The following is a 21,872-nucleotide window of genomic DNA, read 5'->3' on the forward strand; positions in this document are numbered from 1 at the left end:
ACTGAAGAAACCTTCAGACACCAAATAATTCTTGGCTGATCAAGTCCATTTGGGGTGAAGGGAATAAGGTGTAGTTGAGATCTCACTGAGCTGTTCTTTTAACATGAGGAGTCAGTTTCTGAGAGACAGCTTTGGCCTCCCTCTTTAATGAGACACTGCGGTTTGTTTTGCCTGTACTAATGGCAAACACTGAGGCGATTATTTCAGCCAGAGCAGGGTAATTGATTTTGTTCACTGAGCCTAATGCATCTGATGTAAGCCAGGAAGAGAAGGCACTGAACTGCACTGGGGGTGGAGATCTGTATACAATCTGCTTTTGGTGACCAGCTTTTATAGAGAGTTTGGTGAAAAAATAAATGCACACAATCTCCCCTTCACCCCACATGTAGTCAAACAGCCAAGACATGTTCAGGGTCTGAAGTGTGCTTTGATAGTTTTACACTGGAGCTACGAGGCTAACAAGTAATGGAAGCTTGTAACTCATAAGTCTGCATTGTTGCATATAAGAAAATGGTCAAATGGTCAATACGTCTGACCACTCTACAGTGTCAGAAACATTTCTGAACAACTCAAATGGTTTGATAAATTGGCAGTGTACTTCTAACGAACACAACATTTCTAAACAAAATGTCTTTTTGGCTAGAACAACACGGTGGTTTGGCTTTGTATGGTGTGCTGTGTGCACCTAATCACCAGGCCATTTGTTCTGAGACCGTTCGCTGGTCCACTGCCTGAAGCGAGCTTCTAGTGGTGATGAGCAGTACATTGAGTTATTTTTAAGTATATTTACAGTATAAGTAAGCATAAACAGTAATGACACAAATGTGGTCCTAATTATATCATATAAGTATATACTTGTGAGAGTATAACGCTGCATGCTGGCAAAAAATGCAGATAACTGGGGTGTTTGGCAGTAATCGGTTAACTTGTGTGCAGCTGCAGTTAGCCAAGGAGTTAACATAGCAGTCAGCAAGCTGGCTAATCCACCTACTATAAACAGTAAAAACAAAAAGTGAACATAATTATATCAGATAACCACATACTTGCCACAGCATAGTGCAGCACACAGATCTGTAGCATAAAAGCATAGATAACTGACATGGTTGGTGCCACTGGGGTTGTGCAGGTGCAGCAACATTGCTTAGCAAGCTGGCAAACTTGTCTAAAACAAACAGTGAAACCACAGTCCCAAACACAATCATGCAGTCTCTTCTGACTGACCACATATCATGTCTTTGCCCAGGAAGTCTGCATTGTGAAACAGCTAATAATAGAAGTTAAAGTAAACGTCTTTAGTTCCGTTTTGGTTGATTTACTACATTGGACGTGCAAGCAAAACCATGTACATTTGATTTCTTGATGAACTGTTCCTTTAATATGGCTATTATACAAACAGTAAGGAATGTATGTATGTGGGTTGATGAAAGTGTGAGTGATTGAATGGAAGCTTGATTCGATCTTATATATGATCACTGCAGCAACATGTCACAAAAGCACATGGTAACCACTACATTCCATCACTTTTGCACAGCTTAGGTCCAACTCTCCAGAGCTGACCTGCTTGGAGTCAGGTGTAGGCTTCTGGCTCAGGCTCAGAAAGACACTGTTGAATATTTAAACATTCCCACTGGCGTAGCAGAACAGAGGCGCTGTCTGAGAGAGCGTGCCATCTGTGGGTCAGAAGGGGTAGAGTGACCACACCAAGGCTCTACATTCACAGTAGAAGAGCCACAAGGTTTGAGGTCAGGAGGGCAGCCAGAGACTGTGACTGTGGCTCTTCTTGGATCTCCAGCAGACAGAAGATGTACAGCAAACACATAACAATGGTGCACACGGTTAAAAAGAACTACACTGAGAAGAAAGTACACCCTAGAGCCAGAGGAAACATTAAATATTTGGAGAAATCTTGTGATATTTACTGGTCACTTGAAAGGAGGAGCAGAAACTTAATGGTGTTTCAGGTTTATATGATACGGTTAAGATACACTTCTGCTTTTGGGATCTTTTTCATGTTAAACATCTGGGACTAACCTGTTATAGGCTGAAGAAAAAGATAAATACCAACAGTAAAAATTAAGTGGAACATTCCACTAAAGGACTAAAAGCAAGAAGCTGCACAGCACTGTCCAACGGCAACCATAAATTCCATTGAAGTAATGAAATCAGCTACTTTAAGGTGCAGAGGAAAGCAATGAGACACTCCAAGAAAGCCACACAAAGGCCTAAAGTCACCATGCCCAAAGCCAAGCATCAGCTGGAGGGTATAAAGTCCCATCCAATAACTCTGGGATCACATGGAGTGCTGTTTGTGACCCACAACTAATCACGCAGCATCAGCACCTGACCTCACTAACGCTCCTTTTTTGCTGAATACAATCAAATCCTCATCACAATGTTCCAGCATCTATTGTAAAGACTTCCCAGAAGAGCAGAAGCTGTATCTGCAGCAAACAGACTCCAGGAACAGTCTCTCCTCTTCCCAGAAGAGCCGAGGGTGTTCCAGCAGTAAACAGACTCCCTATTAAGACCTTTAAATTCAGAAGAAATGTCGGAAGAGCAGGTGTCCACAACCCCCACGACCACGGGAGGGCTTGGAAGACGTGTGTGTGTATGTGTGTGTGAGGTGTCCACAAACTTCTAGGCACAGAGCATGATTGTTATTTTACAGGCATTTAATCATAACTCACTCTTCTGTTAATGCCACTTACCACTGCTGTTCAGATCACATTATACTCCTGTTTGCTTTCTCATTAACCCTTTAAAACCCCAGCCGCGTTACATAGTAAGGCTTATTATATAAGTGTGCAATAAAACTTTGGGCCTGGCCATTTAAGGGCTTAATTTAACACTTCAACGCTATTAAGTTCTAGTTTTTCTTTCATTTAGAGCTACAAACCATTTACAACATTTTTACTACAGCGTAAGACAGAAGCCAGTTCACCTGAGCCTCACCTACACTCCATTATTTAGAGTGTGTAAACCAGCGTAACTACACCAAAACAGGGCAGCGAGTCAGGGAGGGTGAGAAAGCATGGGGAAATGGAAAAAGCTAAACCCAACCATCCAAAAAAAGGAACTAGCAGTGAAATTTACTTCACTATAAGAGAATAATGGCACAGTCACTGTGACAAACGGGGTTATTCTACTGTGCGCCCAAGGCTGCCAGACTATTCGATAGTTTTACTGGAGTCAGGCTCACCTAAAAGCAACCAAGCCCGCTCCAAATTGGCCAAAAATTCCATTTTAGGCTGGAGGCTGGAGAAGGAAGGTTTTTTTTCCCACGAGGTTTTCTTACCTGAACGGAGTCGTTGCTGTTGGCCATCTCAGGTGTCGTTATGGTGGCTGCTCCGATGACAGCGCTGGTGCTTCACAGCAGCCTGAGCCTCAGTTTCCGTTTGCTTTGTCACTACTGGGGTCTGACTAGCCCGACAGAGACCATTGCAGACCAACGTAAGTCACGCTAAAATGAGAAAAAACAGACTGGAAGGCTGAAGCAAGGTGGACATCCTGCCACACCACACTGCTCTTTTATCCAGCGGTAGCTCTGAAGATTAATAACGCACAGCCTAGGCTAACGGACTTAGCCTACAACACGAAGTTGCTCCCGATACCCCACCGGGGCACCTTCTGCTCAAGTCCACAGACAGTGAGGGGTATCAAACCCCATTGCTGGGACAATACGAGGCTACAGCGGAGAGTGGTCTGTGAGAAAATGCTGCTTAAAAATACAGGACTATAGTTGAATGACGTGCTGCAGCTGTTTTGGTCCGTTCTTGCATGTTCTTTGGCGTTTTCTCCTCAACTGACCGCGGCGAGCAGAGGCTTCAGTCCCAATACAGAGCGGGAGAGTCGCCTGTTTTTTTTTACCACACCTGTATTCAGACAAGCTCCGCCCTCCTGCGCGAGGATTGGCTGTTAGCCTACCGTTCTAGAATTCTAAAACCCCGCCCGGCTGCTCTGGATTGGCTGGTAGGTTATGCTCACTAGCCGTCTGCCGTTCTAGAACGCTAAAGCCCCGCCCTACGGCGCTAGGATCGGCTGGGAGTTCATACTCACAAGCCGTCTGCCATTCTAGAACGCTAAAGCCCCGCCCTCCCGCGCTGGAATTGGTGGCCTATGCTCACAGCTCTAGAACGCGCTAGTGAGAATTAAATTCTTCAGCGCGAGGCAGCGCGTGCTAGAAAGGTGAGTATGAGCTACCAGCCAATCCGAGTACAGAAGGGCGGGGCTTGTCGGAATGCAGGTGGGTGAAAGGGAGTCACGTGACGCGCTTTTATTGACAACAGGCTGAACCAACTGTTGATGCGAAGCCTAAAGACGCGATTTAAAACATTTATTTTATTCTTTTTTTTTTTTACGGTCTACTGGCCCATTTAATAAAGCACCGCTGGATTAGGATACACCGCTGGATTAGGAGCCTGTAATTATTATTAGCACATTATTAGCAACACATAATTATTATTGGTCTATTATCATCAGCCTATTACTGACAATATATTACTGTTAATATAATAGCAGGACAGGTTTTAGGTCAGCGCTAGTGCTGTTAATTGTATGTATTGTATTCCTTTATTATTGTTATCATATTACTCATATCCTATTATTGTTATTATTAGCAGCGTCATTAGGTGTAGTAGTACTAGAATAGAAATGGCATTACTATACAGCTAGAAGAAACAGTAGTAGTAGCTTCCTGTTGTTATTATTATTATTATTATTATTATTATTATTATTATTATTATTATCTTATAAGTAGTATTAGCAGTACTTTTGGTCCATTATTATTATTATTATTAGTAGTAGTAGTAGTAGTAGCATTAAAGGTCATTGATGTCTCACTGGTGGTAGCAATACTGCTGATATAATTAAAAAAGTAAGATAGTATTTGTCCACGTCACGTCAGTGTAAGATGACGTAATGCATTTGAAAAAATCTTAACAAAAATAATCTGTGTCACCTGCTGCGCGAGCTCTACTGCCTGCGGCGAGCAGCTCTAAAGTCCTGGAGCAGGTGATGCGCGTTCTGTCCAAGCACGTGACACTCAAACGGTAAATGAATTAAGCGAATGCTGTTATTACAGGACCCTCGCAGTCTAGACCACTTTACAGGGCATTGTGTGGCCACCTGGTAAACTCACAGTGCAGAGCGCGTCTTAACAGTGTATGCATTTGTGGACAGCGACATCTAGTGGCGACAGGACGCATCGCTTGTTAGTTGAAAGGCCTGTGTACTCCACAGTGATTTATTGTAATAGAGCAAAATGGACAGCAGTACTTTGCATGGCACACAATCCAAACACAAATTAATCACATAACATCAAAGAAAACCATCAGTATTACAATATTACAGGTGTCATCGTTATTAATATTGCCTATTTGGCGAGCATATGATCAATATTTATATCACCAAAATGCAAAATGAACCGCATTAAATGAGACATCAAATACCAGTACTTTCTAGCAGCCTGTTTAACCAAAAGAAGAAACTTTGCACAAAAATGGAACAAAATACAGTGATTATAAAACAGCGCAGAAAAAAATATGATTAAGACCCACATGTTACTTGGCACATTGTGTAAATGTAAATAGATGTCAATATGTATCTCAGTACAAAAATCTCTTTCCACGTATATTCTTTGTTAATGAACCAACCAGTAGGTTGCAACATGCTCTCTAAAGGGATATTATCTTTGTATAAATGCATTTATAGAAGTCATACGCATATTCATGTACAAATTCATACATCATCTATATGAAACTGAAAAGCACTGTGTTATAGAAAAGCGTGGGATTCTTGTGGAAAACAAAAGGATACTTAGCAGAGAGTGGGGCTGGTTGGCACAGTTTTTACTCGCTGCCGTACATCCCAAGCATACAACATATTAGGAGAACTCATATAGGAATAAAACTAGACACTTCCAATATCAGAAAACATTTCCTGAAAGTGGCGCATTCATTCAGGACTGAATTTATATTGTGTACTTGTGCCAAACAAACCCAATATGGGGTTAGTTGGCATATGTTATGGTGATGGTTGGCACCACATAAAAAGTCTAAGGTTTCAACATTGAGTGAGTTTACATACACATAATAATGAGATAACTGCAGAAAATTAGATTTGGTCAGTAATCTGATCAACACGTTTACATGTACTTCAGTAATCAGATAACGGGAAACTCCAGGTCTACATGAGTCAGGCAGTGATCAGATTTTGCTTTGTAACCAGCCAATAAACTCACAGAGCAAGGCGTGATGTAAACGTAATGCAAAACTCAAACTTCATGACTCAGCATTTTTTTTTAAAAAAAACATTGAGCCACTTTGCCTGAAAATGTGATCGTCTTCAGATGAAGATGAAGATTATTTAAATCCTTCATTTCATCAAGCGTGTAGCTGGTTTTAAAGTGTTTTCTGCCATCTCACCTCAACATCGCTTGCAACATATTTCCGGTACCGCTGCCTGTTTTCACACATGCTTTTCAGAGAAATCCGAAAGAAATCCGAATAAGAGTTTACATGCACTGAGAAATCTGACTACTGAGCTAAAACCCAACTTTCTTTATCAGATTTTTAATCAGATTTCTAGATCTTACTCTGATCTTACAAGGAGTACATTGTTTACATGACCGTTTGAAGAATCAGACAAATCTGAATATGATGAGATTACTCAGTGCATGTACTATAAACATTTTTGTTATAAATGTACATTTAAAATAAACTGTTGAATATTGTAATACTGCATTCTAGTTGTGTTATTTAGTGTCTGCAGTGTATGATATAAAAGAACATGAGCCAACCAAGCCCCAAACTCAATGTGCCAACCAGCCCCACCCATATCAGAGCTTTTACATTATTTTACATACCAATCTTTAAAACATTATAGAAATGTTTTTACTCCTTTTTTTTGTTTGTTTTCTGACCCACACATTAATACCACGACAACCAACCCCTGTGCCAACCAACCCCTTTTTTCTATTGTTATTGCATCATGCTACACAAAATCACATAAATCTGTTAGTATAGTGCAGTACAAAAAATAAAATATGCACATATTTATATATTTAAATATCGATCCTTATAAAGTCTATTACCCTGTTACAGAAATACACTGTTAAATCAAAAATACAGGATCTACTCTGAGTGCAGCGCTGTAATGTCATTACACTGTTGAGCCAGAAGGTGGCAGCTACTGTAAAGCATGAAAACCGCTCAAAGGTCCCTTTGTCTTTGTGCAGTAGACAACTCAAAAGCCTATATAAGTATCTGCTTTAAAATGACAAAACAAAGAGAACATCGCAAAACAAAAATGTGCAGAACCTGAATTTCATCTGGCTCGTTCCTCCATGTGTGCTTAGTATGCTGTGCAGGGTGGAGGGGTCACTCCCTAACAATGTGCCCAACTGTTGGGAGTCAGTTCAATTTGAGAAGCTGTTTGAGATTCAGCTGTGATGTATGGCACTGCTTAAATAAAACTCTTCTCTTGTGAAGTGCAGGAAGAGCCAAGTGCAGCCACACGCTGAGCCTGCAGATGGGCTCTCTTCAGCCCCGTCCAAAAACCACACCCTACCCTCCAGAGCCAAGACCCTCCTGCGGCCTTCGCAGCGTCCAGATACACATTTTAAAAGCCAGGGAACTTTCCTAAAGCAGCAAGGCACGATAGGCCGAACAGTGATTTTACTGGCATTCAAAAAAAACTGCATTTATTGATCACAACAACATTTCCTCGGCTAATAGTGCGCTATGGTTGCCTAGTAACTTCTCTTTTGAAAAAGCTCATAGACACCATTAAGTGTTTTTATCGGTTCTTCGGTTCGACAGTTTTGTAATGTGTTCTGCCTTTTTTTGGTGGGTACGTCTCATTATGTACAGAATCCTAATAGTTTGACTGGAAAATAATGACTGATTCTGAATGCATTTGATGGTTTCCTAATGGGATCTGCAGGTGTTCAACAGGAAACTGGTGGTCCCATTAAGTCAATTTCCATTAGAAAGCAAAATCAATCAGTTTTAATCCTGATGGTTCTTGACAGTCTTTTTTCAGGAGGATCGTCACATTAAAAGTCTTCTGAAGTCATTCTGTAGTCAGGATCTCGCCCATATTAGGAACTCCAGGTCTAAGCTGTTTAAAAAATATATACATATATATATATATATATATATATATATATATATATATACAGAGAGAGAGAGAGATAGATAGATAGATAGATAGATAGCTAGATAGATAGATAGATAGATAGATAGATAGATAGAAAAGCTTATTTAGGCTTATTTTAACTACAGAATGATCCAGACTGTAGAGGTCTATACAGGATTCAGCTAAGACTTTGAATAACGGCTTAAACGTGGCTTATCCAATCACATATTAGAACCGGAACCTTCTGCTCTAATGGTGCTACCTAACCAGGCTAATCAGATAGCAGAAGGGCAGATGGAGCATTAACTTCATCTTCGTTTGGTGGGAAAAGTACTTCATAGTAAATGAATGGCCTATAATCTTTTAGTCTGATCGAGTTTCACATTTTGAGTTTGTCGTTTTTTTGTGGTTTGTCTTCTCTACGATGTGTAGGCCTGGTTTCAGACAGACTTGTTGAATGTACTTTTCTACATTGCTAATGTTTATAAGCCTAAATCATTAACAATGTTTAATCTGATACCAATCGTGCCAAAGTCCTCCATTTAGGCTGGCTTTATTGCATGGCATGAATGTTTAGCACTCATCAAACACAGCAAACTGAAACACACTGCTGATCTAACTCATTTTGTTCTGTCTCGACTGAATACACTGAAGTTTCGAGGCCAGTTCGATGGGCATGATGAACATATATTGCGGCCACGCTAACAGAGGGTGCAGAGGCCCAGTGTGAGATCAGGCCTGTCTTATTCTTTCTCTGGAGGGTTTGTTCCAATAGTCCTGTCTTTCAGACACCCCCCCAACCCCCTGCCCCCACACCACCACCACCACCACCTCCCCCTCCTTTATCTGTTACCATGACATCATCGGGTAACCCAGGAAACCCATTGAGGCAAAGGGACCCAGGAAATGAGGTAACGGTTGAGGAATGTTGAGAAAGAACATAGAGCAGAATTCCCCCTTTCAGAGAGAGAGAGAGAGAGAGAGAGAGAGAGAAACACACAGCATCCGTCTTTTCCTGCAGCAGTCATTAGTGCAGCTCTGTCTAAAGTGCTTGTAAGTCTTCTCGTTTTTCTTCCAGAACAAATGCAATAGGCTCAATAGACTCACTGAGATGTGATACACTGCTACAGTTTGCTTATTTACAGCCAGTTACACTGTTCAACCAAAAGCGCAACAATTAAAAACTTGAGGAGACACTGCCAGACACTGAAATGCGCAGGCCTTTTGAGAACAGGCTGCTGTGACAGGCTGAGACTACACCTACCTACCAAAGTATGTCTATAGATTCTAGATAGAATACTGTTTTATAGATATACAGTTTGATTATACACAGAAGCATACTGGAGTGGTATTATGTGGGTAGTTTAGGAGCGGAAGTGGGGAAAAACATGATGTGCAATTTGTACTCTAACCTTTGTGCTCCATCATATCCTTTTAACTGAAAATGAAACAGGAGTTCATCTCTGTTGAGGAAGTGGTACCAACATTCAGCTTTATGTGCCCTGAATGTTCCTCATTTCTTCATGACAATTTCTTTAAAAAATAGTCAACCCCAATCTGAAAAAAACATGTATGAAATACAAGGTTTTCTGTGAACAACAGCAAAAAAGAAAAAAATCTACTGTGTAGATTAATGCTATTACCAAAGTTACATAAAGGCAATTATAGGCCTTGTGAAAGAGTGACGGGTGTCAAACCGCTCAGAACAGGCAACTTCACCAGCTACTTAAACCACAAGCTGCTTATAATGAGTTAAATGTTATGTGACTGCATGATTATCACTTGAAGCTGAAGTATAAAGTTGTAAATTTTAGTTACATTGTGTTGCAAGTAGAGCAGCATAAGCTCCCTTTACAGCCACAATCAGGCATTTGTTGTTACTTTTAATTCTATTAGAATGTTATTCGCTAATACTGAAAGATAATGCCTTTACATTTCCAAGCATAGGCAGCCTATTGTTAGTATTATTATTATTATTAATAATAATAAGGATCCTTATGGCAGAATTGTTCAGTTGTTTAGTTATTGCAAAAAATGTCCATGAAAGCACTGCCTGAGACCTAAAACAGAGTTTTATAATAACAATATGATAGAATTTTTGCTTAAAACATACATTTTAACCAGTGCATTGATGGTGGAGAGCTACATGCAGGGCATTGTAAGGCAAAATAGGCCTATTTCTTCAGACCTACCACTATTTTAGCTTAAAAAGTTCAGAAGATCACTCATTTTGGAGGGTAAATAAAATGGCCAGTTCCTGTCATCACCACTGTTGGTAAACCATTTCACATCAAACCACTCTGAATGACTTTGCTTACATATCAATCATTGAATTATAACAAAATCTTTCAAATTAGAAGATTTCCCCTTCATGTCCTTGTCCTGAATTCAATGCTTTCATAATGGAAGAATATTAGCTCCACTGCTAGCTTGCTAACTAGATATATGTTTTCTCATTGGGCCTCATTGACCAAGAAATTTCTTCTTAAAACCCACTTATGCAGTTTTTACGAAGATTCTGACTTTCATCAATGTTGGTGTAATGTAGTGAGTAACACCTCTGCCTTCTGCTCTGTAGACTAGGGTTCAATCCCCCGCCTGGGTAAGCACCCTATGCTATACCAATAAGAGTCCTTGGGCAAGAATCCTAACACTTCTTTTGCCTACCTGTGTAAAATGATCGAATTGTAAGGCGCTCTGGATAAGAGAGTCAGCCAAATGCCATACATGTAAATGTTTTCTCATTTGTGATTTGTTCTTAGGTAAGAACAGAATCTACTCACACTCAAGAGCACAAAGCTGTGAACCATTCTGCAATTTAAAACGTCATGAATCTGATATAGACTTTTTCCTAGGACCTTTCTCATTAAAAAAAAAAAAATTAAGAAAAAATATTGGTATTGGTGAATAAGGCCCAACATTGGCTACATTGCTAGCTAACTAGCCAGCCAGATACATGTATTTTGTTCAGTAGCATTTAGGATACAGTTCAGTTCCTGTTATTAAAAATAAAGCTGACAGCACACTGTCAGGAACAGTCCCTACCCAGAAGGCTAAATTCAGGTAAGGGCACGTTGGTGAGTTTTCGGTGAACTGCAGGATTGCCCTTTCCTCCAAAATCGAGCTCTAAACTCCTGTAGACTCCTGAAATTCCTAATATCGCAATCACATAAGTGTGCAATAAGTGTGCAATAAGTGTGAAGACTAACCTAATGAGTGATACAGTCCTGATCTGGGATCAGCCATACCTTCACCATATCATTGCCTTAATAGAGAGGCATTACTGGTCCTAGATTAGGCACTCCTAAAAGTATGATCCTGTGTTGGTTCATACCGTACAAGCTGTGTCATGCAGATGAATTACAAGAGTATGTACACAATGTTATATGGTATTACTTACAATCCCATATTTTGTGTTAAATCTGGATGAATGTGGTGCACGCGAAGATGAACGTGTGACAGGCACTATGAATTGACCTATGATTCTATGTATAATGCATGGATTTATCTAATCTAATAACCTACATAAGTGCAAATATAGGGCAATGTTAGCTTACAGCTGCAGGATATGGGATCCGCAGCTTTATCTTTGACCTTCTCCATCAGCAGAGGCAGTTGTCTGGTGCAGATTAGGACTGGGAACAACTGGGCTTTAGTAAGATCAGGCCACTAGTGCCACAGTGTCATACTGGCAGCTGCCTGGAGCAGGGCACGTCCAAAATACAGAAGGGTGTGGCCCGATGGGGTAAAGCCAGTGTAGATAGTATGATCAACTACAGTACCACTCAAAAGTTTGGACACATCTGATTGTTTTCCATCATCTTAAAGACATTTTTAAGTAAAGACTTAATGCTCAAATGCTTGAAATAAATATGGAGTGTATAGCTGATGATCATGAATATATTTAAATTTTAAAAGCTAAAAATAATTTTTGACTCGCCCCCCAGAAAGTTTTTATCAGCCAACAAGCACTCCGGAACTTGTTCAAGACTAAATAAAGCCGGAAAAGCATCCCAAGTGTCTCCTCACAAAATTAAGAGAATGCCAGGAGTGTGTAAAGCTGCAGCAAGGCATTCTTTTTCTTTTAACAGTCTAAAAATGTCATGTTTCATAATTTCCATGAATTATTTCATAATTTTTAAGACTTCTACAAAAGTTCATTCATTCAGCTGCCAGCTTCCGCTTCTGGTAACTTGTTTCCAGCCGTACAAGATGAATCTCTTATCTCACTGAATGGGGAGAGACCTATAAACTTACCTATAAATAAAGTGCCATTCACATTGTTTGGGATGTGTTTTTTGGGTTGTTGTGGCTACTTCATATCGGCACAAAGGAGGGCTTTCCTGCCAACACCTTTACCAACAAGGCAAGCGGCTGTGTTTAGTGAAGGGTTAGTCCGCTGTAAAGTTACCATGTAAAGCGTTATTCCATTACTGTTAGAAATGATCCCCTTCATTTTCTGTCTCCCTTTACTACAAAGCCTTTGCTTCACTGTTATTCTGAAATGTGGAAAACAGTCAAGTAAACATACCTTGAATGGGTGTCCAAATGTTTGACTGGTACTGTAAGACAAATCTGAGTCTTTGTTGTCTACCCACCAACAATAAATAAGTAAATAAATGAATACTGGTGACACCAAATGGCTAAGACTGTAAAACAGACAGCAGACTGTAACAGTTGCTAGTAGGTATAGAGTATCCCATCCACACTGTCTTCGAGCCATTGGTTCACTTTTCCTATAAATAGATTAAGTCTATGTGAGAAGCACAGTGGACTATTCACAATTAAGAACAGATTAATTTAAACTTGGGCACAGACAACGGAACAGGCCTACACTAAAGTCCGCTGATGCACTAAAGTCCGCATCACTTGTCTGTAGTAGGGCTTGACCCATATATCTGTTGCTCAATAAAATCAGTCAGTATTAAGAATCTGTAGATTTATCAGCAGTGACAAAAGTCCAGCCAAAAAAGAACTGATAATGTCTCTTTAAACGTTGAGAGATCATTAACATCAGGGTTCATGTTATTTACCAAATAACTATTATATATATTATGTTAAAATTACCTTGCCAAATTTGGCAACAATTTTCAAATATGTCTGGCCCTGTTCTGTAGCAATGCGTTTTGAAGCTCTGCAGGTACTTCTTAATGGTGTGTTTCAAGCTCAACTATGGTCCAGTCACCCTGTGGCGAGCTGCCCTGGCTCGTTGGAGAGTAGCTGCTAACAGATGTGATTGTGGCAGATGTGGGACTGAGCTGAGGCAGGATGTGGGGCCAGAGGCTGCTCTCCAGTGGGCTGAGGATGCCCCCTCCCTGCCCTGGCAAGTAAAGCAACGGCGGGCAGCCGTCTTCACCCTCCAGCAACAGGGCTTGGTTGATTAGTTGCTGCACCATATCCACCTTTGTGTTCCAGTCCAGCTCCCGTGGAGGCGGACGGCGGAGGTTCCCATTTGCAGCCCATAAGGGCAGCTCTCCTGGGAAGTCCTGACGTGGAATTCTGTCCTCATCTTCGTCTTCGCTGGTCTCCATGGCCTCATAGATGGTGCAGAGGCCGGATGATGGTGACGGCGTCTTTAATTGTTGCTGCATTTTGAGCCGGAACTGCTGCTCCAGCTCCAGCTGCCACTGTAGGAGTTGGCGTCGCTGCCTGTGCTCCTGTTGCTGCTGATGGAGCTGCAGCTGCAGTAGCTCTCGCCGCTGCCTCTCCAGTTGCTTCTGCCGCTCCAGCCGCTGCCTCTCTTCCTCTTGCCACTGCTGCCTCTGCACCTCCATCCGATGCTTCTCTTTCTCCTTCTGCTGCCTCTGCAACTCAAGCTGCTGCCTCTCTTGTTGCCTCTGCAACTCAAGCCGCTTCCTCTCTTCTTCCTGCCGTTGCCTCTGCAGTTCCAGCTGCTGCCTCTCTTGCTGTCTCTGCAGCTCAAGCTGCTGCCTCTCTTCTTCCTTCCGCTGCCTCTGTAGCTCTAGTTGTTGCCTGTCTTCTTCCTGTCGCTGCCTTTCTCGTTGCCTTTGCATCTCCAGCTGCTGCCTCTCTTGTTCCTGCCGCCGTCTCTGCAGCTCCAGCTGCTGTTTCTCTTGCTGCCTCTGCAGCTCCAGCCGATGCCGCTCTTCCTCCTGCCGCTGCCTCTGCAGCTCTAGCTGCTTCCTCTCTTCCTCCTGCCACTGCTGCTGCCTCTGCAGCTGAAGACGCTCCCTCTCTCCCTCCTGTCGCTGCTGCTGCTGATTCTGCAGGTGCAGCTGTTGCAACTCTTCCTCGTGCCGCAACCTCTGCTGCCTCTGCAAGTGCCTCTGCAGCTCTAGTCGCTGCCTTGCACCCTCCAGCCATAAGCGCTTCTGCCTCTCCTGCTCCTGCCGCTCCTGAATTTGGTGCAGCTGCAGCTGGTGTTGCTCCAGGCGCCTCAGCTGCCCATTTGGAAGGTCAGTTGGCACCTTGACCAGCTCCATTCCCTGGCTAGTAGGAGGCTGCTGCTGTTGAGGCAAAGGGGGTTTGAGCTGCCGGTGGCTGTTCTGCACTGGAGGGAAGTAGTGATTGTCGTTGACCTCTTGAGTAAGTGATGGCAGGCTGCCACTTTGTATCTCCTGGCGGTTCACTAGAGGCAGGTTATCATGCCCTGTGGAACAGTCAAGAGCACTTGCAATATGCATTACTGACAGAGGCACATATGACAAAGAGGGGTTGACCAAAGGGAAGAGAAGGAGAAAGAAAAAGGAACCAGACTGAAAGGAGCATGCAGACCACGGCAGGATGGTCACAGCACTTCACAAATTAAATTCAGAAAAATATAAAGAACTCATTAAAAAAACAAAACACAAGACAAAACTTCAACCAAGAATACTCTAAAATGTGCTGTAGAGCCTGTCTTTAATCTAATGGTCAACGGACTAATGATGGTTAAATATCTGGAAGCAAGTCTTCTAAAAGAGAAACAATAACAAGGTTCTTTCCATGAACCAATCTCTTCACCCTGAGCAGAAGCTATGGATGATTCAACTTAAGTAATTATCAGATCCTTCATTTTACTGAATGTGCAAGAAAATCAAAAACTCCAGCACTGAAACAGGCATAAGGAATAACCTTTTCCCCAAGTTATCTCATCAGATTCAGACTTCTGTACTAGATTATCTCCTGGAAGTTGATCGTTTTATTTTCTATTTCTGGGATTTAATGAGAAACAGACCAAGACTGGATGAGATAACTTTCCAAAGGCTGACCTCAGGCCACTGCAAATTGCTCAGCAAACTAAATTACTAACATTACATCAGGCCTAGGTATTATCTTCTTTGTCAAAACAGTAACAGTTGAATTGTGCCATGTATTTAAGAAATAGCTAGGACATTATGTTTCTTGCTATGCTGAAAAAACTTCACCAGAGAAATACAAATTTGAAAAAAGGAGATAAAGATCTGCAGGCGTTAGTGTTCCACTTCTGTAGATACACTGGTGCTCGCTTTGCTTCAAATTGTAATTTGGCCCCCATCCACTGCCTTTCAGCCAAAGACTAAGACATCAAGACTGACATTGGCAAAACATTATTTCTGTTGCATCAGTGCAAGTAGTCAACCTACTTGCTTTACATTCATGATGTAGCATTTCACTTTTTTTTTTTCAGATTTGGATTACCATCAAGAGGTGCAATTTTCTCCCTCTAGAAAAGTGCATGTTCACAGCAGGTCAGGTAAAAGACTCCATTTACACTCTGAAAAGGGTTCTGTTTTTGGTTCCTTAAATACCTTTTAACCTTTCTCTAGAGAACTATTTAGTAAATTACATGTGTGAGGTATTTAATGTTACTGCTGTTTTAGCAGAAAAAAACATACATAGTATGTATCCACTTAATTAACTGTAGTGCATTGAACCCTCCCTAACAGATGTATACTATACATAATTTATAAAGCTATTTAAAAATGAATATGTTAATGAAAATAAAGATGGATGGATAATAACTGCTGTAAAATATTTTCCAGATAAATCAAAGATAGTACTGTATCACTGCACCCCCTCCAAAAGCCAAATAAACAATTCTTACTTCCTGGAAATTACAAAGAGGTTAGCGCTAAATCCCTTAGCCTTCAATGCGGCACGATAGTATTTTGCATCATCATCACCACAAAGACTGTGACTGAAAATCTTGCAGTTGAGCATGAAATGACTAGATTTGTAGTGAGAGAGAAAGGGCAGTGCAAGAAGGAGAGGGGGTCAGACTGATTTGCAGAGATGGTCATTCACTGGCTAAATGGACACAAAGGGCATGGGGGAAAGAGACAGACAGAGAGAGAGGAAGAAGAATTCTTCTGTAGAAATTATCTCTCACAGGCACGGATACATTTAGGCATGTGCTGGATCATGTGCATGTATGTGCGGACTTCTTTTCTGGAAAACTACATTCCTTAAGGATCAGAAAGGATTCTAAAGCGTGCAGAATACCAAGACATTCCCAGAGCTGTAGGACAAAACAGGATGACCAGCAGTGAGATTTCATACACATCTGGCTGTGCAGGTTCTTCTTGCAGGAAGGGATTTGTTGACATTTTATGGTAGCCAGAAACACAAAGTACATGCTGGAGATTATGGGTGGGGACACCAGGGTTTGTCATTTCATCAAAATTCCATTAGGAAGTAACACCATTCCTGTTCCCATTCAAACATCATGGGAATGCTCCACTGGGATGACTTCCCAACACTTGGGAGAAGTCTAAAATCCCAACTGCATGGACTAATGTTAACCTACAGAGAAATAAGAAACGGGAACAGATGGCCTTGCAATGCTGTTTAATGGAATTTTGAAAAAAAAAAAAAAAACCTTCTGAATTAGTGAACCATTAATTTATGATCATCCTGACATAACAGATCTTGAATCATATTACAGTAATACTCATTAGTTCCACATGCAGTTTTCAATCGAATGTCCAATACTCACCAGCAACATTCAAGTGAGTACAAAAGTTGAGAAATTTTTGTTTTCCAACAGAAATCGTTAGTTTGATCCAAGGTAAAATGTCCAACTACTGCAAATCAACAAAGCCAGATCACTCAAGTACTTTAAAAACACTTGTGGCATGTGACATTACGCGCCATGATAAAGTTATCCTTCACAAAAATGTGCCTTATTTTTTTGTTTTGTTTTTATAGTAGGAAAAAATGTAAAAATGAAACATGGCTTGCCATCTAACATTTCAATAACTCCCTACATCGAAAAACACCCAAAGTGCAAAGACTCTGGAAGAGTATCTACCCTTAATTAGTGCTAAAACAGTTAGTTCTTGACACAGGAATAATTTTTAAAAAAAGGGCTTAAGGCTACTTCTACAGTGCAGGAGAACTGACATGTACAAACGGTAGGCAAGACAGGGATCGACAAAACAAATTAAAACAATAAAAAAAAAGTATAAAAAAATCATTTGACATTTTGTTCGGTAAAAACAGTAGGATAAATACAAACACAGGTCCATCCAATGTGTTTCTTTTCTTTTTTTTAAATCTTTGTTTTTTCCTTTTTCATTAAAGGACTTCACAACATCTCAGTCTATCAATCCAAGTTCAGGGGTCCCATAGTATGCAGTGTTACTGAAGTACATTCTAATAGAAAATGAGAATACCTATTGTACATACAGAAGTTTAAGCCATACAATCATAACCATGACTATAATAGTAGTAAGAAAGGGAAAGCAGCACTGACAAACCTACAGTCCCCCCTCCCAATGTCCCTTTTTTTACCCCATTATCATGTCTTCTCCCTGTTTTCTACGCAATTACCTCATCTTGTAAGAAAACAAAATGACAAAAAAGGAGCGGGGTGGGGTTTTCTCAGGGGATGGGGGAAGATAACGGTGCATTCCGAAAGGAGGGATTTTATACGTTACCTGCCAGAAAGCTATCAGTCTTATCGCATATGGCAGAGAAGTAAGGTGGCTGGCTGTCGGTGTTGCCCCCGTGCTGGGGCGAGAGGTGCATGGGTGACTCAGGGTCAGCCTCCTCCAGTGCACTTGCTCCTGTCTTTCCGCACATCAGGTAGTCATCATCCAGACCGATGTGTGACTCCCCCTGCTGGCCCAGCGGAAGCAGGTCCACAGGGCAGCCCAGAAGCTCCTCAGGGTGGGCAGCTGCAGCTGGCAGGGTCAGCTCCTTGATGAGCGAGGGATCTTTGGCCTCTTCGGGAAGCTGGTCCTCGTTCTCCAGGGAGAAGATGCCGGGACTCTTCCCGCAGCTCTCAGCTGTAGAATGGGCATTGGAGTTGGATGCCGAGCAGTCAAAGCCATATGAGGCAACAGAGTTGGCAGACTGTGGTGTGCCACCACCATCTTCTTCTCCAGCTTGCATGTCGGCAGCCTCCTCATCTTCCTCCAAGGCAGGGAGATTTCGAGTAGCAGAAGGGCTGTCAAAAGCTGCAGAGTCATCTACGGGAACATCAGGGTCATTGATCTGCATCTCTCCTTCAGTATCACTGGCCTCATCCCCGGAGGTAGAAGGAGAGGATGGAGCAGATGCTGGTGCAGTTGGAGCATCCCCAAGTACCTCATCTGCTGGGAGTGTCTCTGCCTCCTCCTCCTCACCATCCCCACGCTCCAGGTGTATCCCTAGGTCCTGCTCCAGGTCAGGCTGGGCTGCAGGCACAGGAGTCTGCTGCTTGTCCGAGCGTGACTCCACACCTGAGCTGCTGTCGTAGTCCCGAAGCTCTTCAGGTGTGCTTGTCTCACTGCTGCTGTGGGCTGCCAAGGCTGCTCCACTTAAGGTGCTTGACTGAGACATACCTATTGCAGGTGCACCCAGGGTCGATCCATCTGCTGGAACTGAGCTCTCCATCTCTTCATGGACCTCAAGATGTGGTTCAGTAAACTGGCCCAGAGGTTGCTCCAGCCAGGCTTCAGCAGGGGACTTTGCGGGCATTTCCGGATCAGCTGCACCAATGTCTAAAGGTTCGGATGTCATATGGATGGACGCGGGCTGGGCCCAAGTTTCTGCAAAGGGATTTGACGGGCCCCAGGCTGCAGTCATGGGCAAAGAGGGAGCTGGAGCAGTGCGGTTCAAATTGTCCATATAACCTTCCTCATAATTGTCTTCATCAACATTTCCAGCACTTTTGATGCCAGTCTCCATCAAGCTTTCACTAACCATCTCAACATCTTCATCCTCTTGTTCTTCCTCTTCTTGAGATTTGAGGTGATGATGAACATCCATGTGATGACTGGCAGACTGCTCAAGGCCCAAGTCCATTTGGTGTTCATTAGGATGCTCAGGGACACTGTCCATGACCCCCCTAACTTGCTCATCCTCTTCTTCTTCCTCCTCCTCTTCATCTGAGAAAGATTTGACTCCAGGAGGGCCCATATATGGTTGCTCCATTTCTACTTTCTTTAGACTGAAGTCATCAAAATTTACATCAGCATGATGGCACTCCACTAGGGTGGGTGAATCTCTGTCCATTTCAGCTTTCTTGAGACAGAAGTCATCTTCATCTTCATCAGCATGATGGCTCTCCACTACTGTGGGTGAAGCTGTGTCCATTTCAGCTTTCTTGAGACAGAAGTCATCTTCATCTTCATCAGCATGATGGCTCTCCACTACTGTGGGTGAAGCTGTGTCCATTTCAGCTTTCTTGAGACAGAAGTCATCTTCATCTTCATCAGCATGATGGCTCTCCACTACTGTGGGTGAAGCTGTGTCCATTTCAGCTTTCTTGAGACAGAAGTCATCTTCATCTTCATCAGCATGATGGCTCTCCACTACTGTGGGTGAAGCTGTGTCCATTTCAGCTTTCTTGAGACAGAAGTCATCTTCATCAGCATGATGGCTCGCCATCGGGGTGGGTGATGTCTCCATTCCCACTTTTTTCAAAGAGAAGTCATCATCATCATCATCATCATCATCATCATCATCATGTCTTTCAATTAGAGAGGGAAAAGTTCTCTCTGTTTTGTCTTGCTGGCTGATGCCACCAACATTTTCAGAATGCATCATGCCCCAGCTGGAGCCACCAAACTCTGGCAGTCCAACGTTGAAGTCATCTACTTGTGGCCTCTGAGGATATGTCTCAGGCTTCCCAACCTCCCCGTCCTCCTGCTCCTCTTCCTCCTCCTCCTCATAATCATCATGGTCATCTTCATTGATCTCTTCCTCTGCTTTCTCAACAGCCTCCTCTTTTTCAAGGCTAGGTGAAGTTGGTGATGCACCAGTGAAATGCTCTACAGGGGAGGTACTCAACAGATTGGGCTCCACTGCAAGACTGGCATGCTTTTCTGCATCTTCCACTTCCTCTTCTGCAGACTCTGTAGCTGTGAGGAAGTCCCCAAGGGGCTTGCCTTCTTGTTGCAGATGCTCAGAAGTCTGATCCTCAGAGAACAAGGACTGACTCTCTGCCCAGGGATTAACAGGAACCTGCATATCCTGGAGTGGAGCAGAGATGTGGGCTTCGACAGGCACAGGTGAAGCTCTGGCAGGAGAGGATGGTGGTGACATAACTGTAGTGCCCAGTGGAGAAGTAGCACCAGTAGGCTCCTTGAGACTGACCAGGTCCAACTCAGCTGCCAGCTGGGGCACCATGTCTTCAGCGGTTTCTTTCTCTGTGCCTAGAATATCCTGGCCATCCTCAGTATCCTGTATCATGTCCTCAGTGGCAGCAGGAATGGTTTCAACAGTGGGTTCAGGTTCAGTTGGGAGTTCAGACTCTGCTTCCAGCAGCAGTGCAGTTGTCAGTTCAGGCTTAAGTTCAAAGTCCATTGCAGTTTCCAATGGGATTTCAGACTTGGGCTCAACTGCAAGTTCAGTCATGGTTTCCAACTGGAATTCGAAATTCTGTTCAGGTGCAAGTTCTGACTTGGGTTCAGGCAGAAGTTCAGGTATAGCTTCAGGTGCAAGCCCAGACTCAGTTTCCAACATAGGTTCTGAACAGGGCTCAGGTACAAATTCAGACTTGGTTTCAGGTACAAGTTCAGATTTGGTTTCAAGCAGGTGTTCAGGCTTGGGTTCAGATGCGAGTTCAGTCACAGGCTCTGAATGGACTTCAGGCTCGCTAGCTACTTCTGTGCTAAAGTTATCAGCATCTGTAGTGACTGTGGCAGCAGGAACAGCAGCAGCAGCAACAGCAGCAGCAGCCACAGCAGTAGCCATGGCTGCAACAATAGGATGAGTTGTTTCCACATCCTCTTTCTCACTCTCTTTGGGTGCAGGCTCAGCTGCTGGTGCAGCTTTGGGACCACGCTTCACTGGCATTGGAGTGCTGCTACCCACTGCTTTCTTAGGGCTGGTCATCTTGGCTGTGCTGTTCTTTGTGCTAGGGGTTTTGGGACTAGCAGTGACCTCCTTTGAGGGAGCTAGCTTGCTCTCCTTAGGCTTACTCGTCTTGGCATCTGCTGCTGCCTTTGTGGGGGAGGAGGGTTTCTTAGCAGAATCTGGTTTGGCCACTGTGCCTGCCTTTGGAGTGTCAGGCTTGGTGGTCTTGGTTGTGGCAGGGCGGGTGAGGGGAGAGGCAGCTGGCTTCTTGGCTGCTGGAGTGGTTGGCTTGCTAACATCTGAAAAAAGAGCAAAAGCCAAAGAGGGAACAGTGTGGTCAGTGTCTTTTTCAAGTGTACATAATATTAATATGCTAGAATCATAATGCATAAAAAAACATATTTTCTTTTTAAATTTTCATTTATTAGTACATTTTGAGGACATACTTTTAAATAATACTGCACCATAAATGCTTAAGCATGTTAACATTTAGAGTATATGATTATCAGGTTTTTTACTTGAAGATACCT

General features: G+C 42.7%; 3 protein-coding genes across 4 annotated transcripts in view; all 3 read right to left on the reverse strand.

Annotated features, from left to right (window-relative positions):
• Positions 1-3,856, reverse strand: part of pkn1b (protein kinase N1b) — a 79,459-nt gene extending 75,603 nt beyond the window's left edge. Inside the window, exon 1 of the mRNA XM_037539435.1 lies at positions 3,296-3,856. Within this exon, the coding sequence (XP_037395332.1) occupies positions 3,296-3,322 (27 nt within the window). The 5' untranslated portion in view covers positions 3,323-3,856. The remainder of the gene's footprint in view (positions 1-3,295) is intronic.
• A 6,960-nt stretch (positions 3,857-10,816) lies between these two features.
• On the reverse strand, positions 10,817-16,737 carry LOC119263101 (trichohyalin-like). The gene has a single exon (XM_037537224.1). It carries the CDS (start codon positions 14,778-14,780, stop codon positions 13,284-13,286), a length of 1,497 nt encoding a protein of 498 aa, XP_037393121.1. The 5' UTR covers positions 14,781-16,737; the 3' UTR covers positions 10,817-13,283.
• Positions 16,738-16,888: 151 nt separating this feature from the next.
• Positions 16,889-21,872, reverse strand: part of wu:fb95e10 (microtubule-associated protein futsch) — a 38,359-nt gene continuing 33,375 nt past the window's right edge. Inside the window, exons 5-6 of one of the 2 annotated variants that reach the window (XM_017720696.2) lie at positions 19,914-21,641; positions 16,889-19,832 (exon numbers count right to left, since the gene is read on the reverse strand). In XM_017720696.2, the coding sequence (XP_017576185.2) occupies positions 17,986-19,832; positions 19,914-21,641 (3,575 nt within the window). In that variant the 3' untranslated portion in view covers positions 16,889-17,985. Of the gene's footprint in view, positions 21,642-21,872 lie in introns of both variants that reach the window. The other variant, XM_017720694.2, reaches the window with a different exon arrangement.

The sequence above is a fragment of the Pygocentrus nattereri genome, chromosome 1 (genome assembly GCF_015220715.1).
Source record: "Pygocentrus nattereri isolate fPygNat1 chromosome 1, fPygNat1.pri, whole genome shotgun sequence".
Classification (NCBI taxonomy): domain Eukaryota; kingdom Metazoa; phylum Chordata; class Actinopteri; order Characiformes; family Serrasalmidae; genus Pygocentrus; species Pygocentrus nattereri.

Excerpts from the sequence above, each read along its gene's own strand:
- LOC119263101 (XM_037537224.1), bottom strand. The coding sequence starts at position 14,780 with ATGCATATTGCAAGTGCTCTTGACTGTTCCACAGGGCATGATAACCTG.